The following is a 23,472-nucleotide window of genomic DNA, read 5'->3' on the forward strand; positions in this document are numbered from 1 at the left end:
GGGAAACAGAAGGATCCGTCTCTAGAAACACTACAAAGGCTGAAAGCTTCACACATGCTTAAGAAGGCTTATGAAGCTCAAATGCATATATATGGTTTTGTAAATTGCAAAGTAATAAACATGTATTTGATACATTATTTATTAAACAGCTCTTTGACAGAATTTCACTAAGGTAAGATTACTAACCTTCAGCAGAAGCAAGCCTCCCATCACAAAGGGACTGAACACAGTCAAGAAGCAATAGACAGAAACAGGATCAAAACTAGAGGAAACATGAAAAAGACATTACAACCTGTCTTTGAAATGGCATTTTCCACTAAAAAACAGAGCATTTAGTTACTCCTGTAACACACTGAGTATATACATTTTTAAACAAGGCTTCCAACTTTCTCTTCTCTCGCTCAAACTTTAAATTAGCAGGGACTCTCTACCTCACTTTTCCTTCTCTACAATCTTTCTCATGTATTTCAAGGCTCGTGCCATGCTGTTGGTGAGCAGCCAAGCTCTCTCTGCCCACACTGCTGACAACTTCTAAAGGAAATTGATATGACATCATAACCAACAAGCTCAGGCTCTTAGGGAACATACTACTGAGAGCAGAAACTAAATAAATTGTTATCATTATTCCACTAACTATTGCTTTAATTCTGCTGCCCTGATTTTGCTAACCAAATTTATATTTAGTACACCAACTGCAGGAAGAATTTTTTGTACCCTGTGTCTCAAATCAATGAATAAAATTTACCTGTTAACAGAAGCTATGTTTCCAGTGCCAAAAAAGGCTGTCACTATGAAGAAAACCTAGATGTATTTAAGGAAAACACGCCACAGAAATGGCTGGAGTAAAACAAACCACTGCTCTCCCTCCCTTCATTCCAATTTACTTTCAAAATCCTATCATGAAACTACAAAAAAGCTGACCCACTATTACAGCTTTACACTGCATTAAGAAATCCAAAGTATTGTCTAGCTCTACCCAAACTTTCACACATGACTCTCAATTTTAAAAGACAGGGACTGTCTGAGTAAGATTTTAGAGCCTGTCTTGAGGCCCCTGCTAGAAAGCTGCAGCTTGCTTTTTCTGGGCCCCTACATAGCAAGATAGGAACATCCCTGGACCACAGTCCCAGCTGTGCATTTAAACACACAGGCTTTCACAGCAAGTAATGACATATGCATGTGCACTGCACAGCACAAGAGACAGCTTTATTGAGGAACTGACCGTGGAAGAGGTAGTTGGCTATGAAACAAGACTAAAGGTTCCTATGCTATCCCTCTCATAGGTTTGTTGTCCAAAGGTTATGCTGAGTCTATCCATTGCAACACAGGACTCACTTTCTTTACTTGAGGGAGGGAGAACTACTCTGGCAATATCTGTACAGCTGGAATTTTTTTATAAAACCTACCCTTTCCATCTAGGTACAACACTTGCTGCTATATGAACCTACAAAAGACATTTTTCTACCTCCTGAGCTCATTGGGGCTCATTATAGCTCACATCTCTTCAGTCAAAGAGTAGTTTTTACTTTTAACTGTTGTTTTGCATCAGGCAAGAGGGTTAGTCAGTGACGATGTCTGCTGCTGGCAGAGCTCCCTCTGGTCCTTCCACTCCTGTTATAGCTCCTGCACAGGATCATTTAAGTCCCTGCACAAACAACTTGCTACCAACTGTTCAGCAGAATCATTTGGATTCTGCATGTAATATTTTGGAAGGATTAGGTCAGCATAACTAAGAAATTATGCTTCCCAAGAGTATCACATCATTTCAAGTTTAGTAACACAGCAGTCTAACAGCATAGCGCAGTTCTGCCAGTTAAGATATAAAGAACAACAGTTCTGCAATAAAACAAAAAAAATACCAGTAGCACATAGGTCTAATCAAAATGCTAAGCATAAGCAATTTGAATCTTTTTCTGGAAGATCAGGCTATAAGGTGTCTCAGCACATGCTGACTTTTGGGCCCTCTATAAGAACCGTAGACAATCTTAAGATAAATAGCTCACAGGGCTGTAATTGCAATGTGACCGCTCTAGTAGAAAAGGTTTCTTTTCTAATACCACTATTTATAAACATCAAGCCGCATCTAAATTAAAAAAGCCACAACATCTTTTGAGCAGGTGTGTATCATACCCGATCTCTGCAAAGGCAACCTGCAAATTGTGTATTTTTTCAGCTGCTGAACAAAATACATTCAAGTATTTCAGATTAAGATGAAATTATAGTAGTGCTACATTCCAGTGTTAGATTAAAGCAGTACTATGCTGGAGCTTTAAAAATACTACTTGATTGTTTGATTTTTGTTTTTGCTAATTTTAGCATCTGACAGACAGCAGTAGCTTCACTAAAAGTTCGCTCATTTTTTGTTAAAATAGCAAAATAGCAAATGAAATTGATAAATTTACTGCAAGGATTCTCAGAGGCCTTTCAGGTATACTTGAAAGCATTCAACACCTAGCAAATTGTTTTGCCTCCTTCCTTAGCATGAACTGCCTTCTTCATGAGGGATCTGTCACTCTTCCTCTGCTGCAGGTTCCCAATATCCAACAGCATTATCCCGAATTCCAACAGCGTAGCCTCTGCGACTGTGATCCACCCTCTCAGATTTGGCTATTCTACAAACTATAAAGTCTGTTTTTGCAGAAACCAGTACTGAGACAACTCCCTCCCCAGCTCCAGTTATGATAACCCACCTGCACTAGAAACCCATATGTTCTAAACTGGCTCATAATTTCTCTCCCACTTGCACACCCATCACCCTTGCTACCAGATACCTCTCACTTAACTGCAGTCCCACGATGGAAAAGAAAAATGACAATGTTATCAAGTCTGTACAGTATTTTTTTTAAAAAAACCTGTAGTTTCAATTACAGTAATGCAAAATAATTGCTATGTTAGTGAACAAACAACTCCTCCCTCCCAAGACCATATAATTTCTAACAGCAGAAACCACGTGTGATATAAATAATTCCAGGTCAGATTCTGGGAACACTTAGTGACTAAGAGTCTGCAGGAACTTTCCTTGTCATCTCACCTGCCTGGCCATGGCCAATGCCTGCTCCCCAGAATTTTCTTCCTAACACACTGCCATACTCTAAAAATGAGAAAATGAGAATAACTTTGATATCACATTTTCCAACTGATTTAGAATCATAGAACCACAGAATGGTTCAGGTTGGAAGGGACCTTAAAGACCATCTAGTTCCAACCCCCCTGCCATGGGCAGGGACACCTCCCACTAGACCAGGCTGCTCAAAGCCCCATCCAGCCTGGCCTTGAACACTGCCAGGGAGGGGGCAGCCACAGCTGCTCTGGGCAATCCCTGCCAGCATCTCACTACCCTCACAGTGAAGAATTTCTTCCTAACAGCTAATCTCAATTTCCCCTCTTTCAGTTTGAAATTGTTACCCCTCTTCCTGTCACCACACTCCCTGATAGAGCCCCTCCCCACCTTTCCTGTAGGCCCCCTTTAAGTACTGAAGGCCACTAGAAGGTCTCCCCGGAGCCTTCTCTTCTCCAGGCTGAACAAGCCCAACTCTCTCAGCCTGTCCTCACAGGGGAGGTGCTTCATCCCCCATTTCTGAAGGCTGAATGAGTTTCCCACAGTCAAAATGTAATAAAACAAAACCAAACTGAAAAAAGGACTCCTTCGGAGAAAGTTTACCCCAACTGTAACGGTCATAAAAGACCAAACTTTGAGAAGTGGCCAAGGAACCAGATTCCAAACCACACAGTTCACAATGAATTTTTTACTACTTTATCAAAAAACATAATGTACAAGACCATTGTCTTTTACGCAACACGAGTCAAATCATCTTCCCCAGCTTCTCTTTCCAGTGGCTACCAGGCTACAACTTTTGATGGCAGGGCCTTTTGAAACAAACCCTTCTTTTCCCTGAAATACAGCAACTGGCAAAAGGATACAAAGAAGAAAGACCTGCGGACGTCATCTAGGTGAAGCTGTCGAAACTGAGTTATATCAGTAGCACAGGCAAAGTTGAAAACAGCAAGCTGGAAAGACAGCAGAAGAATCAATACCGAATATCAACTGACGTACTTTGATAGAACCACCACATTTTTACTTAAATGAATGAGAAATAAACCTACTTCCCTGACGTACTTTGATAGAACCACCACATTTTTACTGAAATGAATGAGAAATAAACCTACTTCCCTATAAGCTGTTATTAGAGTAGTATTATAACAAGGCCTGCAAACCTTTCCCATATTTCATTATACTTTAATGAATCTGCCAGAAAGATTGTACAAGTGAGATGATCAAATGAACAGTGGAGCTTCCGCTGTTATCTACCCTAAAAATGAACTGCTATGCCTTAGACTTATCATCATCTTTTTTCATCATAAATATTCCTCACACACACATGCACTTCCACTGCTCACGTGAGCATGTGGATAAAGACCCACAGAAATAAAAGACTGCAATTATCCTCAGTTGACTTATGTTATGAGTGAGAATGCTAAAATATTCTCCATCTCCTTCACTCAGTTCTCAGCACAGTATCGCTTGACCTGAAGAGAAATTGTCTTCATGGATTTAAGAGGCCAATGAACTCCTTTTCACTGGGGAAAAGAAAAAATTCAAGTAATAGATATTCAACATTGACAACATTCTAATTAAAAACAATCTCACATGATCAGAGAACTGAGCTGGATTCTCTAACACAAGATTTACTTCGTGGCATATATTAACAGGCATGCTGGAGATGATTTTTCTAACTTAAAAAGAGGAAGCAGGGGAAGCATTATTGTTCCTTTCACTTGAAACCAAAAGTCAAATGACATACAGGGAGTGAAAACAGAAAACTTAATTACAGCTTACCTATGTTATTTTCATTTGTATTTGATTAATAAAGTGTTCATCACTGTTTAATACTGCTTTAATAGAATTGTGTTTTAAAGCAAACAGAATATCAGACCACCATCAGAAAGGCAAAGATCACAGCTGCTTGTTACAAGATGCAAAAGGTAGAGTGGGTTCTAGAGTGGAAGAGAAAGTATATCCCACAGATGACTCTGCTGTGCTAGAAACCTCCGGTTGCAATCATGGCCTCATGCTAAGTGTACGTTTTTACATTCAGATTCCTTCTCTATCGCTTAAGATACGACAAAACATGCTCACACAAAATATCATAACTATATGTAGCATAAATAAAAAGTGATTCCCATTTCCATTTCTGGTATTCAGCCTTGAATTGGTAAAGCCTGTTCTTTCTCAAGTTCTAAAACTGCCCCCCTTGCAGGAAAACCACAAAATCACAGTATGTGTCAGGCCCACTCTGGTGACTGCCTTGGCTCACATTTTACCTCCTGGCACTTCTCCCTAATTATTATAAGCTGCAAAAGGAAGGAAAGATATGTATCACCACTTAGAAGTGCCTCTGGTCACTCCCGTGCACCCATACCCAGGTGCTGTGACCTGCACCAAGGACAGCACATCTGGGAGAAGCGGAGGAGAGCTGTGCTGCACACCTGGCTGGCTCCAAGTACCCAGACAACTCTGCAACCAGCACTTCGGACCTAACCAAATCAATGGCATAGCCACAGTTTGTTAAACCCTTGACCTAACCTAAAGTCTAAGCAGAAGGGATAGCAACATGGGCTTTGAAAATTGCTGACACTATACTAAATGTTAAGGTGAAAGAAATTGCACTGATTACAAAACTCCTTCTCCAGGCAAATCCAGGAAGGTGCTAGTTCTAAGTTAGTCTCTGGCTCCTGGTATGTCTAATCAGAAATAAAACTCTGTCCTTGATGAAAGAGTGGAAGAACAAAGTCAAACTAAGGTTTCTGGTGTTTCCTATGGGTCATTTCAGAAATCAAATTATTTCTTTTCAGCCTCTCACTCATGACTCTGCCATCAGAATAAAAAAAAGTACAGTGACATTGTCCTTAGTCTAAAGAGTTACTGTACCTTATGCTGAATCAGCACTGCACTTGACAACAGAGCTTTGTATTCTACAGAGCATACCACTAAGTCAAACTGATTTCCTGCATGCCTAGAAATGGCTCTGATGTGGAATATCTTCAATAACATGAATTATAAATCTCTCTTAGAGTCAGATTCCTACTTCATAAACAGCAAAGTGTTGCTCTATGAAAACCTCTCAGAATATATATCCTCAAAGAAAATAAAAATATAAAGCTAGTAATTAACCTGATATAGCTATCTGGAGCTATTACCTTTGGTTTGAGTGAAAGACCATAGTATTGCAGTGCTTCTTGCTCCATATAAATCCACACAAACATCAAACCAGACAGTACCAGTGGAAACAGAGCTTCATACCTGAAGAGCAACATAATAATCATAGTAAGTGCAGCACTAACAACTCTCTAACATCAAATACTGACATGTTTCTTTTCTTTTTTCTTCACACAAATGATATATCGAAGACCTAGTGGCCTTCTCCCCCTTCTCTACCCATTTCTGAGGAGTACCCACAGTTGGTTGGTTGAAGCTTAAAGTCATACAGTAATTAAATGGTAAAAGCAGGAAAAACAGAGGCTGCTTCAGCTTTGTCATGTTCTGCACACATTTTCTCATTTGACGGCTGCTACACCATTGGACGAGTGCCCTTTCTGTCATGATTAATTTTAACAAAACTGGAATAAAATTTAAAACAAACGGGAAAAAATGAATCACATTTGGCACCCATTTTCTGCAAAATGAAAAATTTTGTAATGAGAGCTATTGGAACTGAAGGGTTACAGTCTAACTCAGACAGTGACTACAGATTGTGTCTCTTTAGGACCTAATCACACAAACTCACTTCGGTGATCTCAGCCTAGTTCCAAGGAGAGAGGCATCTGTATAATAAAAAGAGTATTATATTGCACCAAAGTGAAATGTACTTTTCTTTACTATCTACCAATCTATCGCAACAGCAGCATCAAGTCACACTCTAGCCAAGGCCACTAAACTGTTCTAGCTACACCCCCAATCTCAGACAAGTACTTCTGGCTCCTACAGCCCTCAAAACCAGCAAACTGTACTTACGTGAGAGAATAAAACCCCCAGATAACTTAGGGTGTAGATTGTCATTGGATAATAGTAATAATTGCCCTCTGCATCTCAGTTGCACTTCATGGTACCTCTCAGTTTTTTCTTCTTTCAGGATAAAATTATAACACTGACACTGACTGTGACACTAATACTGACAAGATTGCAAAGTTTTTCCTTTTTACTTTTTTTCCTCCTTGGTCACACACTTATTTGTCTAAAAACAAGAAAATCATTGCAGTTAATCTTGGTATTGTTTCTGTTGTGCCTCCCCACTAGTGTAGCTACAAAGCAGTTTCAAACTGGAACAAAATGTTTTGGACAGACATTTCTGCTTTAATAATCAGAATGACAAGCAGTTAAACACGAAGACAGCAACAGCTGAGTTGTCAGTAACAAATTCTCACAATAATCTACACTTGCCTACAAATTGAATGTCTTCAACCGAGTCAGTGACAACTGGTTGTGTACAATCATTCTCTTCGTCTGGCTTCAATACTTCCACTGAAGTGCACCTAGAGAGGTGCTGTAAGCACCTGGGCTATCATTATGTGGTGTAACAGAGCACTGAGGATAGTTTTGGCACAGAGTGCCTCATTTTTGCTATGATTGGTTGTTTTGGCGTTTTGTTTTGGTGGGTTTTTTTGATTGTTTGTTTTTTTAAAGAATTGTTCCAAAATTCGTTGGTCTATTTGAACATTGTAGGAAGACGGCAGAGTGCTGTCAGAGTTTAAATGGTTTGGTGTGGGGCCAAAATACAAAGCAGGAGGTTACCAGCCTCAGAGAACAACATCCATGTTTTATCCAGTAGCCAGGCCAGGCTAAAAAGACTGAGTGTAAGACAGCATGTGTGCGGACAGGAGTAAGATCAGGATTAAAATCTTAATGGGGAAGTGGGAGGAAGGGGAGGCCAGAGATTTAAGAAAATAATAATAAAAAAAGATGCTTCGTCTAAAATGAGAGTATCCACAAGAGGCAGCTATTGCAAAATGTCTGCTGCAAGATATTTTTTTATTCCACTTAGGTTTCCAGTGTAATTAAATCCAGAGGATAAGTGGGAGGGAAGGTGGAAAGAATGGTTCCTATACTCTCCATTAATTATGCTCTTATGAGCTACTGAGTCTCAGAAAAAGAGTTGTCTGACACAGTGTTTTCTTCATTTACAACCTCTGAGGAGTTGTCTTTCATCCAAAAAGAAGCAAGTCCTACTCTTTATGGGAAGCAGCATCCCTTTGAAAAAAATTACTTCCATGAAAATCTCTCTGAATAAAATTTTGTCTCATTTTAGGGCTATCTGATTCCTGTCGTGCATCATTTAATCCTAACTAGACACCAGTGCTGAGCTGCTGTGAGAGAAGTTACTTCCTTTTCTTTGCAAGCAGAAAAGCACATGCCAAAACAACAAAAGACATAAACTAAACCAGACTTTCTTATTTTGGTGTAAGATTGTTTGAATATCTACCCTTCCAGCTGCTTGGTCTAGCTGAAAGGAATGTCAACGGAACAGTGTTTATAATTCAAGGAAACACGGAAGTTCCTCTGAAATTTTAGGAAACTAAACAAGGGGATAAATGTCAAGACTATACCTGGAAGCACAAGTTACACCTTTAACAGAAGTGTTCATGAGATTCAGCAGTTTCACATAACATTTCATAAGTAAGATTGATCCAAATAGAGCAAGAAAGAAGTACCCTGTGCTGAGCAGCAGGTAGGTGGACATCAAGGAGAGCAATATGCTGAACAGTCGTTGAAAGAGAAACGTGGGGCTCAGTAACGGCAACACCGAGGAAGAAACTGCAATAAAAAAGAGATCCATCAGTCACTACACGTAAAACATTTAATCCTTGGTAATGAGATAACATTGTTCAAATCTTGACAGTTTATATACAGAAAATCAATTCTGGTCATATGAACTCTTTTATTTTCAGAAGTTACTTTTGCTAAAGAAAACCCAATGTTTGGAATGCTTAATATTTATCAAAGGTAATTTTAAGTCTCTCTCATTTTAATTCCCTGGCTTTCTACCTCACACAGCCTTTATAATTTCTCACAAACTGATGTAAGTTCTTAAGATGATGCAGAAGCACTACCTCTAAAAACAGTCAAATATGACTGTTTAATACTGCTCTGAGAACCACTTACCATGGCCCCAAGGACCTCTGGCAGCTAAAAGACTGCAGTTACAGAGCCACTGCTCAATTGGATTAGATTAGGAAACCTGATACATTTTGAGGTGCAACTGAAAATACTGGTATTAAAGATACAGGAACTATCAACTTATTAGCCTCTCTACTTAGAAGTTTTAAAACAGGAAAATTTAAGGAACTACAGGGGACCTGTCTGTCATGATTCATGCCTCTTGCTTTCAACTTGTAACGCATTTCTGTAATGCGGATGCGGGACCTTAGAGTTGCATGTCACTCCTTAGTGCAGTCCTGTCCTGGTTTTGTCTGACAGAGCTAATTTTCTTCCTAGTAGCTCATACAGTGCTATTGTTTGGATTTAGTGTGAGAATAATGTTGATAACACACTGATGTTTCAGCTGTTGCTAAGTAGTGCTTATCCTAAGGCAAGGACTTTTCAGTTTCCCCTGCTCTGCCAGCAAGGATGCGCACAAGAAGCTGGGAGGGAGCATGGCCAGGACAGCTGACCTGAACTAGCCAAAGGGAAATTCCGTACCATATGACATTAAGTCCACAGGATATTCCATACCATATGACATCATGCCCAGTATATAGACTCAGGGAAGCTGGCCAGGAGGGATGGATCACTGCTTGGGGACTGGCTGGGCATCAGTCAGCAGGTGGTGAGCAATTGCATAGTGCATCACTTGTCTCTGTTGGGGTTTATTTCTCTCTCTTTTTGTTATCTTCCTTTTCATTACAATTGATCCAAACAGCAACTAAGCACCAAACAGCCACTTGCTCACTCCCCACCCCATCCTCCAGAATGGGACAACTCTCCACTGGACAACTCCATGCGGGGACAATTCCACACGGGTCTCTCACAGGAGGCGAAGCGGGGACCAACTGCCAGCTCATTCCTGCTGTTCATGCAGTATACCTCATAAGGGGGAGAGGGAGGAGGTGTGCAGGCAGAAGCGTGAGCAGCATGGGAGGCAGCAGAGGGGAAGGAGCAGGTGGAGCAGCTCTGGGCACAGGGAGGGAAGCCTGAGCACTGCCTGGCCAGCTCAGGGTGTTGGGTTGACTGTGACGAGTTGTCCTAGAGGCCCCACCCCCAAAAAAAAGAAAAATAAACAAGCAGAGGCCATCAAAATGGCAGGGTCTCCTGCCAGGCAGTGCTCAGGTGGCCAGCATCATCCCCTCGTGCCCAGAGCTACTCTCCCTGCTGCTTCACCCCCTGACTCCGCTGCTGTTCACCCCCTCGCCTGCACGCCGTAGCCTCCTCCTCCCCCTAACGCAATGCACACTGCAGGCACGGCAGGAATGAGCTGGCATCGCACAGAGCCCCCGCCAATGTGCAAGGGCTTTGCGGAGCTTGCCGTGCAGTGAGGAGGACCAGCGTGGTGCCGTGCGCTGAGGACGACCAGCGGAATCTGCTGACCCACATAGAATTGTCCCTGCGTAGAGCTGGCCACCTAGAGCTGTCCCACAGAGAGCTGGCCTAGACTGCCCCCTGTGGTGGGATGGGGAGGAGAATCGGAAAGGAAAAAGTAAATATCATGGGTTGAGAAAAGGACAGTGTAATAACTAAAGTAAGAAGAACAACAATAATAATAATGAAAAGGGAGATAACAAAAAGAGGAAGATAAGCCTTTCAGCATCACTTGTAGCTTCTATATTTAAAGAAGGCCCAACTCAGGGAGGAACTCCAGGGACCTCAATGCAAGTCAGAACAACTGGAAAGAAATTCAGCATGGCAAGTGTCCTTTGTGAATGACACTCACCACATCAGATGTGTATCACTCTCTGAGTGCAATCATAGATGAGAACAGATGAGTGGCTGGTAGGTGACAATTAACCTTTCCCTTCCATCTCTGATATGACACATCAGATATTAACCTTCAAAAGACCTGTAGGTTTCTGGCTGACCTATACAAATCTCTCTATGTGTCCCCTGCACACAGTTGTAACACCAAGTTCCTCAAAATTTGGCAAGTTGCTATGACAGATTTCCACAGATGAAAACTTTAAAACATAATATACATTAATTTAGAAATATCTGCTAACATAAAGACTGTTCTGAAGAACATGGGAAGCAACTCAATTAACTTTATGCCTCCTGATTTTTTCCTCTATGTTTGTGGTTAATGTACACCGCACAAACCATACAGTTTAACAGCTACAGCCAGCCGGACACAGGTCTGCAGGAACTCACCCACCACTAACTCACTTGCCTGATTCTCCAAAAACCAGTATTACTTTAAAAAAATAATTTTAGGCGTAAATTAAAACCTTAAACAAAGTAGGCTTCATATCAATCAGAATGATTATCTGGGGAGGGGGGAACAATTTGCTAGAAAACTTCAGACGTCTTACTATAATCCTGACATGATAATAATAGTCATCAGTATTATTATGAATACTGATAACTGTGTTTCTGGTTAGATAAACACACACAGATGTGCAAAATGAGAGTTCAGCAGGTAACCGTGCTATTCTTCCACAACTAAGCAAGAACATGAAAAGGAGTTTGACCACCTGTAATGCCACCAACCTTGGAAAAACTACAGTAGACCTTGGTACTTAATTCTTATGGTGCCACATTTGTGGTATACACTAGTAACAAGGCAGATGCTAGTTGCAGTTATGGTAGTGACAAGGAATCTCTCTCCAACAGGAGTACTGAGGACATGTTGTTGGATGCCTCAGCTTTTCACCTACTTAGTTCTGTGTTTTACTATGTAGAGCAACTTCAGTAAGTACATAAAGCTCCTACCTTGTATATCATACTCACTTAAAATGATTACTTCCAGTCTGAAAAACTTAGCTAAAATATTCAAAACTACTGTGGCAGCAAACAGACTTTTTGGGTACATAGTTTACGTCACTGTCAGCTTTATTTTTATCACAGAAACATCACCCACAGAAAGAGAATTTCTAATATACTTTTTTCGTCATAACTCTAGACCTCTCTGACTGCCCAAATCATCTCTTAGATGAAAAATGATTTTCTCTCACCCTTACACAGGAGAGAAAGATAACCTTTACCCTCAATTCCTGCTCCAGTAAGCCAAGCATGACCTCATTGATTTAATCGACTTCACAACTGCAAGGAATTCATCCACACAGAGATCCCCACTTAGCTTAGCAGGCTGCGAAGAGTTGAGTTAGGAGAGCATGGTGGAAAGGCTTCAAAGAAAACTACATTACAAAGAGAGTATTGCTCACACACACGAACTGATCACAATCAGTTGTATTAATCTTGAATCCATTTGCTCAAACAGAAGCAGGATTGCTAAAACTAAAAAGATCTGCTTAAGTTAAAAAAACGTCACCAGTACAGGAATGTACAAGACATCCAGCAACTAGATAACAAGAGTTATAATTCTTCCATCAAGCTATGTTTACATTCTTGGTCCTGACTTAGCAAAGAGCTGGTATCAAAATTTGCATGGGATGTGTTTAGCTCTAGAACAAATCCCACGTTTCAGATCACTCAGGGATAAACAATGCTTAACATTTTCTAATGGAACCCTACAGAACCTATTTTATAGCTGAAATACAAAAGGTATTGCTTTACTGTAACCCATAACCCCAGTGATAATTACATTTGTTCTGTTTAATCATCCTAAGATTTTAATTTTAGAGCGGTGAAAAATCCATAAACTTGTAAACTGTTTTTTTCTTTAGTAATGAGGTTCTAACAGATATCAAACACACATTAGCATCATTAGTTCACTGTCAGCTCTGAAAAGCACTTCCATACTCCAAGGGTCTCTGCCATCAGCTGAAACTTCAAGTTTCTATTGAAATACAGCAACGATCTTTCTTCACTTCCCTATGCTTAACTGGATTGCTTGCAGAACATCTCAGATCACCCTTATATGGCTCCAAGTGAAACAAAAAGGGAATTTATACCATTGTATACCGAAAAGGCATCTTCAGGGTACTCAGAATATTCAAAACAAAAGATAAAGCTACTTGTAAATCAAAGTTGTTTGCATTTTAATACAAACCTACAAAGCAGCAATATTTTAGAAGACTAACACATTCCTCAAAAAACCTCACTTAGGAAAGAATACTGAACACATGGAAGAACTATTAGGAGTCAAATAAAGGAATATGTTCAAAAGTAAGATGTTAATGAAAAGTCGAACTGCCCCCCACCCAACCCCAAACTTCACATACTATCAGCATATACGTTTGTGAAGGAAGATGTTCTTACCTAGAGTCATCCAGCTAATAGTTTGATTCAATAAAGGCAATCCCTGTTTGTTCTTAAGACTCTCATGTGTACTGCTCACAACATATGTCGAAAGTGCAATACTCAACATCTAGAAAGAAGAAATTGGACAATGAAACACACAATTAACATATGGATTTCTGCCATCCCATACTAAATATGCAAATATGCTGTAGAGTTGCATAAACACCTCATCTCAATCAACATAAGAACAGAAAGTCTGATATGTAGCCTCGAGTATTTCTAGCTTTTTGCAACTTATGCTTTTTAAAATTTCCTTCTAAGTTTTTTTTTTTTTTTAAATTCTTATTATTTATTTGTGCCCTGGATCACTGATGTGACATGGTATGCTCTTTCTCAAGAGTAACTACTTAAACACTCATGTAAACCACAGAAAACATATGCCTCCAGTGTTTCAAGGAGCACTTGTCCTCAAACAGCAAAGGTGAAGAAGTAGTAGAACCTCTGGCTTTGCTGCAGGATCAGGTACAGGGTGAAGGGGAAGGCTAGTTAAGGCAAAGAGCTTTGCATGGACAGCACAGCTCCTGTAAGAAGAGACAGCAGCGGTAGAGAAGACCGGAAGCGGATTTTAAGAGATGGAAGGAAGCTGCAGACTGTTCAAATGAAATGGTCTGAACCACTTCAAGCAGAGTCCTCTGCCTTGGAGAAGCAGTGAAGCTGAAGAGGGTTTTTTTTTCTTGATTAAATCAAGAGACACCATTCAGTCATCAAGTAGGTGCAAAAAACCTTAGGAAAATTACCCCATGAGTCACTTATTTTTGAAAGCGACAATTATCCAAGAAAATGCTTGAGCCAAGTTTGCAATTACTGCTATTTATTCACAACTCTGCAGTTTCACTAAAAGGCAAATCAAGCATGCACTGTACTTTGCCAACATGTACTTTAAAACTGCATTACAAGATATAATTGCTGTTGTGGCTTTTTTAGTGCAAAGCAACTACACGGTGTTCACATCCATCACTTTTTACCATATGAATACCTGCCATTCCCTTTCCAGACTAAGTGATACCTAGTGGTACCTGCCCAGAGGATACAACTTGCTCAGTATCTGCTGCTTCTATTTAATTTCAGGCCACAAGAACATGTAACTTGTAATTCTGTGTGACATCAATAAGCTAGGTCAAAGCATTAACCCTCCAAAAGCTCAGGGAATTGGTCTCTTTAGACCTGTTATGTTATTGTTGGGATGTTATTTCGATGCTTTTGATGTATTCAGGCCAGATCTCTCCCCTTCAATATACCTTTTCAACTTCTTTTAGTGTCATGAGCTCTGGTAATCCCTCTGTTATCCCCTAGCCGCTGGTGAAGTCACTTTGCACTCACTTTGTGTCATCTCCCATAACACATCTCATGCCTTGGAAGACTTGTGACGACCTGGGCACATTAGTAAACCAAATTTACTGCTGCTAGATCTATGCTAGTGTCCAGGGAAGGGCTCAGCATCTGCTTTTGAGACTCCTGTGTTTGCAGTTCAAGTAATGTTCAAACTGTTGTCAGCTTTCACCATCATCTCCAGGACTGTATAAGAGCATAGAAGCAATCTGAAGATGCAAACTGAGGTCTCTAGCTAAGAATCTGTCTTTTTTTTTCCCTTCACAACTTTCTTCGAAGTTCAGGTTATTCTTGAACAGCTTAAGAGATGGCTTCTGAGAAACAGTCATCCATCAGTCACAGCTAGACAGAAGAAACCAAGGGTGACACCTGCAGTCCCAACACCTCTTTGCTAGCAGCTCTGGCTGGGAGCTCTCCTAAGCATCGAAGGTGTAACAACCCATAGAGAGAGAGAATGGTAGGAGAACAAGCATCACCAGCTGGACACCATACATGGCTGGTTGAAAACACTCCTGGGCCTAGTTCCATTGATACAACACAGGTTCCTACTGTTTATTTCTCATCCTGATTTAGAGGAGAACACTAATAAACTGACCATCTTGGACCCACATGAAGTTCAAGCCTCCTAGGAACAGTAACTTGGCCCAAGGTTATCAACCAATGGAAACAGCAGTGGTTTTAGTAGTGCAGCAAAAACTGGACTTCATCTATGAAACTGCTGGCAAAGAGAAACTGGTGTTCTCTCCAGCAAAAAAGCTGTACAGTAAGCACTGCAGTAGTCCAGCTGACGGATTATAAATAACTCCTGTTTTCACCATTCCTGAAGCCTTAATGAAGTCTCAGAGATCATAGAATCGTTTAGGTTGGAAAAGACCTTTAAGATCATTGAGTCCAACCATAAACCTAACACTGCCAAGTTCACCCATAAACCGTGTCCCTAAGCACCACATCTACATCTCTTTGAAATACCTCCAGGGATGGTGAATCAACCACTTCCCTGGGCAGCCTGTTCCAATGCTTGACAATCCTTTCAGTGAAGAAATACTTCCTCATATTCAATCTAAACCTCCCCTGGTGCAGCTTGAGGCCGTTTCCTCTCATCCTATCACTTATTACTTGGGAAAAGAGACCAACGCCCACTCGCTAGAAGACAGAAGTAGCATTAACCAAAAGACAATTCTCTCCTTGCTATAGCAAACAAAATTCAACAAAAAATGTTATTTCTGCTTTAGGAATATCAAAAGAAAGCCTGAGAAACTCTTGGCAATTTTCAGAAACTGGGGGGGTCTAATTAGTATCCTCTGCCTCAACCAGAGACATCTATCAAAACTTCAGAACTAGGCCTAAATGTAACTGAAGCTTTTGTAATAGAAACGTAAATGTAATCATATGGAGTTACTCAAGCTTGCATTTTTACTTTTGAATTTTTCTTTATTTATACACTTTTGAAAAAATCTTTTTGATCATGCTGATTGGTTGCCTAGGACAAACAACCAAGGTTGTTTCTTTAAGGCTGATACCGACGTTGGAAATCCATAGTGTGCAGATGAGAAAAAAGTGAATAAATAAGTAGCCTGTAAATGGCCTCTCAGATCCATACAGGTATGCAGTTCATGCTCGTTTGCTAAGGTGTACACTCTGTCCCTTCCATGGGGAAACCCACACAAAAATACATAGTTCAGGACCTGATCAGAGGGAATTACCTTTTCTGTGGAGGATTACACTCAAACTGGCGGGTTTTTTGCCTACTCTGATGGTCTCTGCCAACTCAGGTTTCTTTTTGAACAAAAGGAGAGCAATTAATGTAATGGAATAAGCTTTGTTCTTTACCAGGCATATCGTCTTCACTACAGGCTAATTCCCAGATGGAAAAGGAAGCTCACTTGGACAAGAAAGAAGAAAGTTGTCTTCAGAAGAGAAAAAAAAAAAAAAATCATAAGCACAACAAAAAACCTAGGCTATGCTGAATCCCTCTCTTTCTCCAACTGAAATAGGAAGAGAACTGAAAAGGGAAGTGATTTTATTCAGATGCAATCCCGAAATAACTTGTGAAGAACAAGCCAGGCAAATAAAAACTACTTGAGCCTTTGGGAAATACTATCTTATTTCTTGTATCATACAAAAATGCATCTCGCCCCAAAGGAGCAGATGCAAAAATTTGAGGTGAGGGGAAATGAAAGATGCAAAAGAAGGTTCTTGCACACAGGCACTATCAAAACAAAGAGGAAAAGGAATGAAAAAAAAAGAAGTCAAGGGATCCTGATCAGAGTTCAGCTGGATGAGTAGGCTTTTTGCTAAAAAGAAAAAACCCTAGAAACACCAGCTATTCCTTCTCTATTGTGTAATTTAAAGGTTTTTAGTCAGAGCTGAATCTGTAAAAGATGTTAGCAGAGTGGCTAAGGGAATCCCCAAGACAAACAATAAAGAGTATGAGGAAGGGATGCCATATTTTCCCTTCCACTTCAGTCAATACTTGGGAGGACAGTGGCACAGAAAGAAGAAAGACCCGTCACAAATTTATCTTCTCGGTCCCCAAAATGAAGAAACATCAAACAACCAATCTTAGTTACCCATCTAGGAAGGAACGTTACCAGAAGAAAGCATAACCTTCACTGACTGCCTCCAGACACCCCATATGGGGCAGCTGCAAAAATTACTTTCAAGAAACACCTTGTCAGATGCAAAGCAGGAACCTGATCATGTGTGCTTATGTGTATGAATGTCAGTGCCCTGATCACCGTCTGTCATTGCAAAAAAGGTACGTTTCCTCTGACTAGAGGAATCATCTTGCCCTTAAAACTGGGAGTTATAAGTCAAAACCAGCATTTTTGAAGATTACCCCCTTACCTGTCCCCACTGAAAACTCCAACTCAAAAGAAAAAGGAGAACAAAGGAATTCCATTGCCTAGAAATACTAGTCTCTGACAAACAATTTCCTTTTGTATTCCTGTATGTTTCAAAGCAACTAAATGCAATTTAACCTCAAAACTAATTATTTACTTAGAAAGGGGTAATGCCTCTGTAATGTCCTTTTCCCCTCTAAATCTGAATAATCTCCCCCTCCCAATCCTTTCCTCACCCAGAGTGTGAATAGTGGATCCCATGTTTTCCACTCCCAAGTAAGCTTTTGAAATAAAATCTAACAAAGACTAGTAATTAGACATCACCATTGTAAAACATCCTCTGCTTAAAGAGCAATTTGAAGAGCTTTATGATCATCTTAAAGGTTGAGAGAAAAACAGACATTACTCCCCGAACAAGCAGGCAGAACACTTCCATCTAACTAAGTAATTCAGGGCTCTGTGAGTGAATTTCCTGATTCTCTAAAGTTGGCTCAAGAATAGTCTGGCATTACTTTTTGGCTACAGATCTATTCCATCATCATCCGTGAGTTTCTCCACAAAGTTACACTGCATGAGATGCCACACAGCAGTTGTGTGATGAGTTGATGTTGGCCAGCTGCCAACCCAGCTGCGCTCTCACTCTCCCATCCAGCACAATTTATTTTCAGGCATTCCAGTGAGAAATCCGCTGCTGAGTATATACTGAAAATATCTGTCCCAAATGCTTCGTAAAGGAACTGATACCTCTTTTCCACAGTTAAGCTGGAAAAGTTAAAAGAAACCACTAGCACATTATACATGCTCAGATAAAGGCATTTTAAGCACTCTCTATTCTTTCCCCTCCTCCCTCTAACCAATTTGAGCTCCATACCTAAATCACTGATATAATGAATGCATTGCTTAGCTCAATAAGAAACTCCAGCACATAAGTCATAACCAATAAAAAGCTGGTCCTGAAATAAAACCATTATCTTGTAATAAGTGTTTTAAAAAGAGGACAGCAGACATGCAAGGTATTATTAGAATCTTAAAGGCTCTCTAGAACGTAATTAGCACCTACTATGAAAAGATCTACCTACTTCATGAAGCTATAAAGAAAAAAAATCTCATCTTTCATCTGGAAGAAGATTTAACCAACAGAAAACCAGCTCAATATCAGTCCCACGTTGTTATTCAACAGTCAGAAACTGGAAAGAACCCCTTGAACCAGCAAGCCAGTCCTTAGTGTGCACATGCAATACCTGCAAAGGTCACTGGAAGTTACATACAGACTGAAGACAGGACAAACTCTCAAAATCTCCTAGCAGAGCATCAAAATGTGTATGCATGTCCATGTATCAATATATATAAAAATGCATAGGATGAGCTTTTGAGAACACAGCATTATGATATTTAAAAAGGCATATTTCCATGAGCACATGGTCCTCTTGATATAGTCAAGGGGAAAACACTTAAGAACAATAATTTTCTTCTTGAAAATTGTGGCCTTGGTAGGAACATGTTCTTAGAAAATATGGAAAAATTTGCATGTGAAAACCCTCTAACATTCAGAATTACTGAAAAGTTAGCAACTGACCTGATAAAAATGTACTTTCAGATCTTCGTTATTTCTGTACTTATTTTCACTTTTACAATGAGATGCCAATGAGAAGCAAGAGATCAAGAGAGTCAGCAAACCAGTTGCTATTCTGTAAAAACAAAGAACAATAAAATCCCAGGAAATATCATCAAAAGGTTCAGGAAATTGTCATAGAAGTGTTCACTAAGATGAAATAATTCATTGTAGTATCAAGACTTAATATGTTAAGGAAACTTCAACATCCAGCTTTAGAAAAACAAAATCCAACCCAGAATCAAGTGTGGTGGTGGGTTTTTTTTGTGGTCAGTGGTTTTTTTTTGGGGGGGTGGGAGTGGTTTTTGTGGGTTTGGGTTGGTTTTTGTTTTAGTTCTTTTGTTCATTTGTTTCGTCGGATTTTTTTATATACAAGCTTGCCATCCACAAATACAGTTATGCTCTTTTCATGGCAGTGGCAAAAAATACAAAAATCTCCATTTTTGCCACATGTCTGATCTGTCACCTGTTATTTTCAGGTACTTTCAGTTAACTCCAAATAATATTTTGAACAAAATAATAATGGTGATTGGTGACCCAAAGACAGCGGTTTCAAGGTTTGTCAGGTTTGTCATTTAACAAGGTAATTACACCACCATTACTATCAAATAACAGCTTTGTTTAAATCCAACAGCAAGACTAACAGGAAGATTGTCCCTCATCATGTAAACACAGGAAAAAAAATAATTCTTTGTCATTATTGAGTAAATCTGCTAATTATGAAACTGTTCCAAAACAACAGACATGATTGACTGAAAGATCAACACTAGTATCGCCTCCAATTGTCTCCCTTCAGTCATCAAGCAAGCAGAGGAACTGTAAAGGCAGCAGAAGTTTTTGCATGTATTTCTCTGTCATGCTACAACCTTGGTATGGAAGTAGTCAAACCACGCAGTCCTCACTTCCACTTTTCCCTTGGCATCGCCACTGAGAGACTACTGACAAAAACGCCCATTTGTGACTGCTCCACTCATGTTTTCTCAAGCATAACATAAAAATATACAAATACCTCCTATTCAGTAAAATCAGTCTACGCAGGCATATCTCAATAGCAATTTTCAAGTAATGATCCAACCAATAAAGGAACACAGTTGCAGGTTACTCGCCCACAGAATAGAGGCTGGAAGGCATCTCTGGAGAGCAGCCTAGTCCAACTCCCTACTCAAAGCAGTGCCAACTACAGCAGGCCGCTCAGGGCCATGTCTAGCTGGGTGTTGAATACTTTCACTGATGGAGACTCCACCACCTTTCTGGGGAACGCGTTCTAGTTCTTGTCCTCCCTCAGTATAAAAAAAAAAGCTTTTTTTCTTATGTTTAATCGGAATATCCTGTATCTGAATTTTTGTCCATTTCTTGTCTCTTCACTGGACACTGAGAAGAATCTGTCATCTTTACTCCTCTCCCCTAGATAGGAACTTATATACATTGATAAGGTCCTCTTGAGTCTTCTCTTCTTCAGAATAATCAGTTCCAGCTCTCTCAATCTCTCCTCCAGGATAAGCAGTCCCAGCTCTCACACCTGTGACAGGTTCTAATCCCTTACTCATCTTAATGGCCATTCTCTAGACCTGGTCCAGTATGTCCACACCTCTCTTTCTGGAGAGCCCAGAACTGGACACAGCATTTTCAGATGTGTCTCGTCAGGGTGGAGTAGAGAAGAATAATCACCTTCTGCATCATCATCCTGGTGATGCCAAGGATACCATTGCCTTTCCTGCAAGGGGCACATTGCTGGCTCATAGTCAAACCAGTTGGTCCCGGCCTGTCCTGGTGCATGGTAATTAATTCTGCTCAGGTGCAAGACTTTGCACTACTCTTTTTTGAACGTCAGGAGCTTCCTGTCTGCCCATTTCTCCAGCCTGTTGAGGTCCCTTTGAAGGGCAGCATGTCCATCTGCTGCTGCATCAACCACTTCTCCCAGTTTTGTATCACCTACAAACTTGTTGACAGTGGATTCTGTCCCATCATTTAGGTGATGTTAAAATAGTATTGACCTCAAAACCAACTCCTACTGTACACCACTAGGGACTGGCCTCCAGCTAGACTTTGTGCTGCTGATCACAATCCTTCAAACTTGACAGTTAAGCCTGTTTCTAGTTCACCTCACTGTCCACTGATCTAGCCTGTACATCATCAGTTTCCATATGAGGATGTTATGGGAGACTACCAAAATCCTTGCTAAAGTCAAAATAAACAACATTCATAAATTCATGCTGACTACTCCCAGTCACCTTCTTATGCTTCATAAGTTTAGAAATGGTTTGCTTCCAGGGTTAGTTGCTTAAGTACCTTTCCAGGGATTGAGGTGAGGCTGACTGGTCTGTAGTCCACTGGATCCACTGTCTTGCCCTTCCTGAAGATAGCAGTGACAACATCTGCTTTCTTCCAGTCCTCAGGAACCTCTCCCACCAGCCCCTGGCACAATCCTTCAAAGATTATCACAGTGACATTGGCCAGCTCCCTCAGCATTCTTGGGTGTATCCCATCAGGGCCCATAGACTCATGCGTGTCCAATTTGTTTAAGCGTTCCCTAATCTGATCCTCTTCCACTAAGGTTATGTCTTCCTTGCTCCAGACTTTCCCACAGCGGTCTGAAGGCTGGGGTTCCTCATGGCCAGTCTTACCAGCAAAGACAGAGGCAAAAGAAGGCCTCAGCCTTTTCCATGTCCTTTATCACCAGGTCCCCATCCCAATCATCAACAGGGCTGCATCTTCCCTAGTCATCCTTTTGCTGCTGTGCGCTGCCTTGTTGCACTTTACATCCCACACCAGATTCAACTCCAGGAGACCTCTGGCTTCCCTAATGTATCCTGCATATTCAGACAGCATCTCTATGTTCCTCCTGGGTCATCTGACCCTGCTTTCACCTCCTGTATGCTTCCTTTTTATGACTGAGTTGAGTCAGGAGCTCCCTGTTCATAACATACAAGTTTTAACAATGCACTCAAGAAGCCCTGACCTGCCATATAGTGCCACTGCTCAAGAACAGATTTAATAAATGCACCTATTTCTCACTAGCACTGTAATTTCTCCCTCCTGTGTCTTTTCTCCCAGCATCTCCTTATCTTCAATATCCTGAAGCGCCACATATACATGTATTTTTAATTGTTGCTTCAAGCCTTTTCAGCTTCAAAACTCCCTTGCCAAGATTCAGACAGGTGCAAACTGCTTCACATGTACAATGTTTCATTCGAAGAATAAATAGGAAGATGTACAGTTTGCGTAAAGTGAATGTAAACAAGTGTCAGGGAGGAAGATCTGAAGGTAATTTAATCCCATTTTGATTTCTAAGTTGTGCTCAAATGTTCTAAAGTCTCAGTTTGGACCAGCAGAAATACATACATGTATATGTACATATGTACATATAAAGCTGAGCGGCTGTAATACAGCTAAAGCAATATTTCTAACATGCACAAGCATCAAGACTAAGAAGTGTTTTCAATAGATTTAAATTGCAGTGAAAATATCAAGGCAGAATGTCAACAATCTTGGAAATACCTGGGCTCATAATTCTATCTGCAATCACATATTAGTGCTCAAATCCCATATTTTACTGAGGATCAGGCACCCAGGCTATGATGGGGCACAGTATCTTCTGCCAGGCAGCAGAAGGAGACGTTGCAGTCTAGGTCAATTCAAGTCTCTCTCTGCAGTAACTACAATACCACAAGCCTAATGCCTTCAGGCCAGCCACCTGGATTGCATCCAGATATAAGAGAATCCTTGTATGATGAAAGAGTACCTCACAAGGGGAGAGGGACAGATGACAGATGCACTAGAAAAAATGCAAATTAACAACTGTAAAAAAAAATCAGACAAGCAACACCAGAAAGGAAAAAGCAGAAGAGAGACGCCACGGAAGAAGAGAGCTCTGCCCATCCTATTTGTCCTATTTCCTGAATATCTCATTAGGTACAGAGTACTATTCAAAGACAGATTATGCAAACTTAGATGGAGGAATTCAGAAAGATGCTGTCAAAGTAAATTGCTTTTGAATAAATGCTTTTATTTGCATATGTCAGGCTATTTACCCCATTTGCACCCCAGCAAAGCTCCTCCTTTTATGATGACCTTTATTTTCATGTAAAATTTGCCATTTTTTGTATTGTGCGAAATGTTTCCCTTGACAAGAAATTACAGAATAAGGCAAAGAGCAAATGGATGTGGCAAAAGAATTAAAAGTCTATTCTCATTCACATTAGTGAATAATGGAGGTCTCTATAATCACGTTAAATTCTCAATTTCCATACCCATCTCAGCTTTCAATTACACCACTCCTCACA

At 40.4% G+C, this 23,472-nt stretch overlaps 1 protein-coding gene across 1 annotated transcript in view; it reads right to left on the bottom strand.

Moving 5' to 3' along the window:
• Positions 1 to 23,472, bottom strand: part of PIGN (phosphatidylinositol glycan anchor biosynthesis class N) — a 96,510-nt gene that overhangs the window by 14,220 nt on the left and 58,818 nt on the right. The window contains exons 18-24 of the mRNA XM_086468904.1: positions 19,154 to 19,265; positions 13,364 to 13,472; positions 8,707 to 8,809; positions 6,199 to 6,301; positions 3,922 to 4,008; positions 746 to 801; positions 187 to 262 (exon numbers count right to left, since the gene is read on the bottom strand). Coding sequence (XP_086325030.1) covers positions 187 to 262; positions 746 to 801; positions 3,922 to 4,008; positions 6,199 to 6,301; positions 8,707 to 8,809; positions 13,364 to 13,472; positions 19,154 to 19,265 — 646 coding nt within the window. The remainder of the gene's footprint in view (positions 1 to 186; positions 263 to 745; positions 802 to 3,921; positions 4,009 to 6,198; positions 6,302 to 8,706; positions 8,810 to 13,363; positions 13,473 to 19,153; positions 19,266 to 23,472) is intronic.

Source organism: Leptosomus discolor, chromosome 8 (genome assembly GCF_034619465.1).
Source record: "Leptosomus discolor isolate bLepDis1 chromosome 8, bLepDis1.hap2, whole genome shotgun sequence".
Lineage (NCBI taxonomy): Eukaryota > Metazoa > Chordata > Aves > Leptosomiformes > Leptosomidae > Leptosomus > Leptosomus discolor.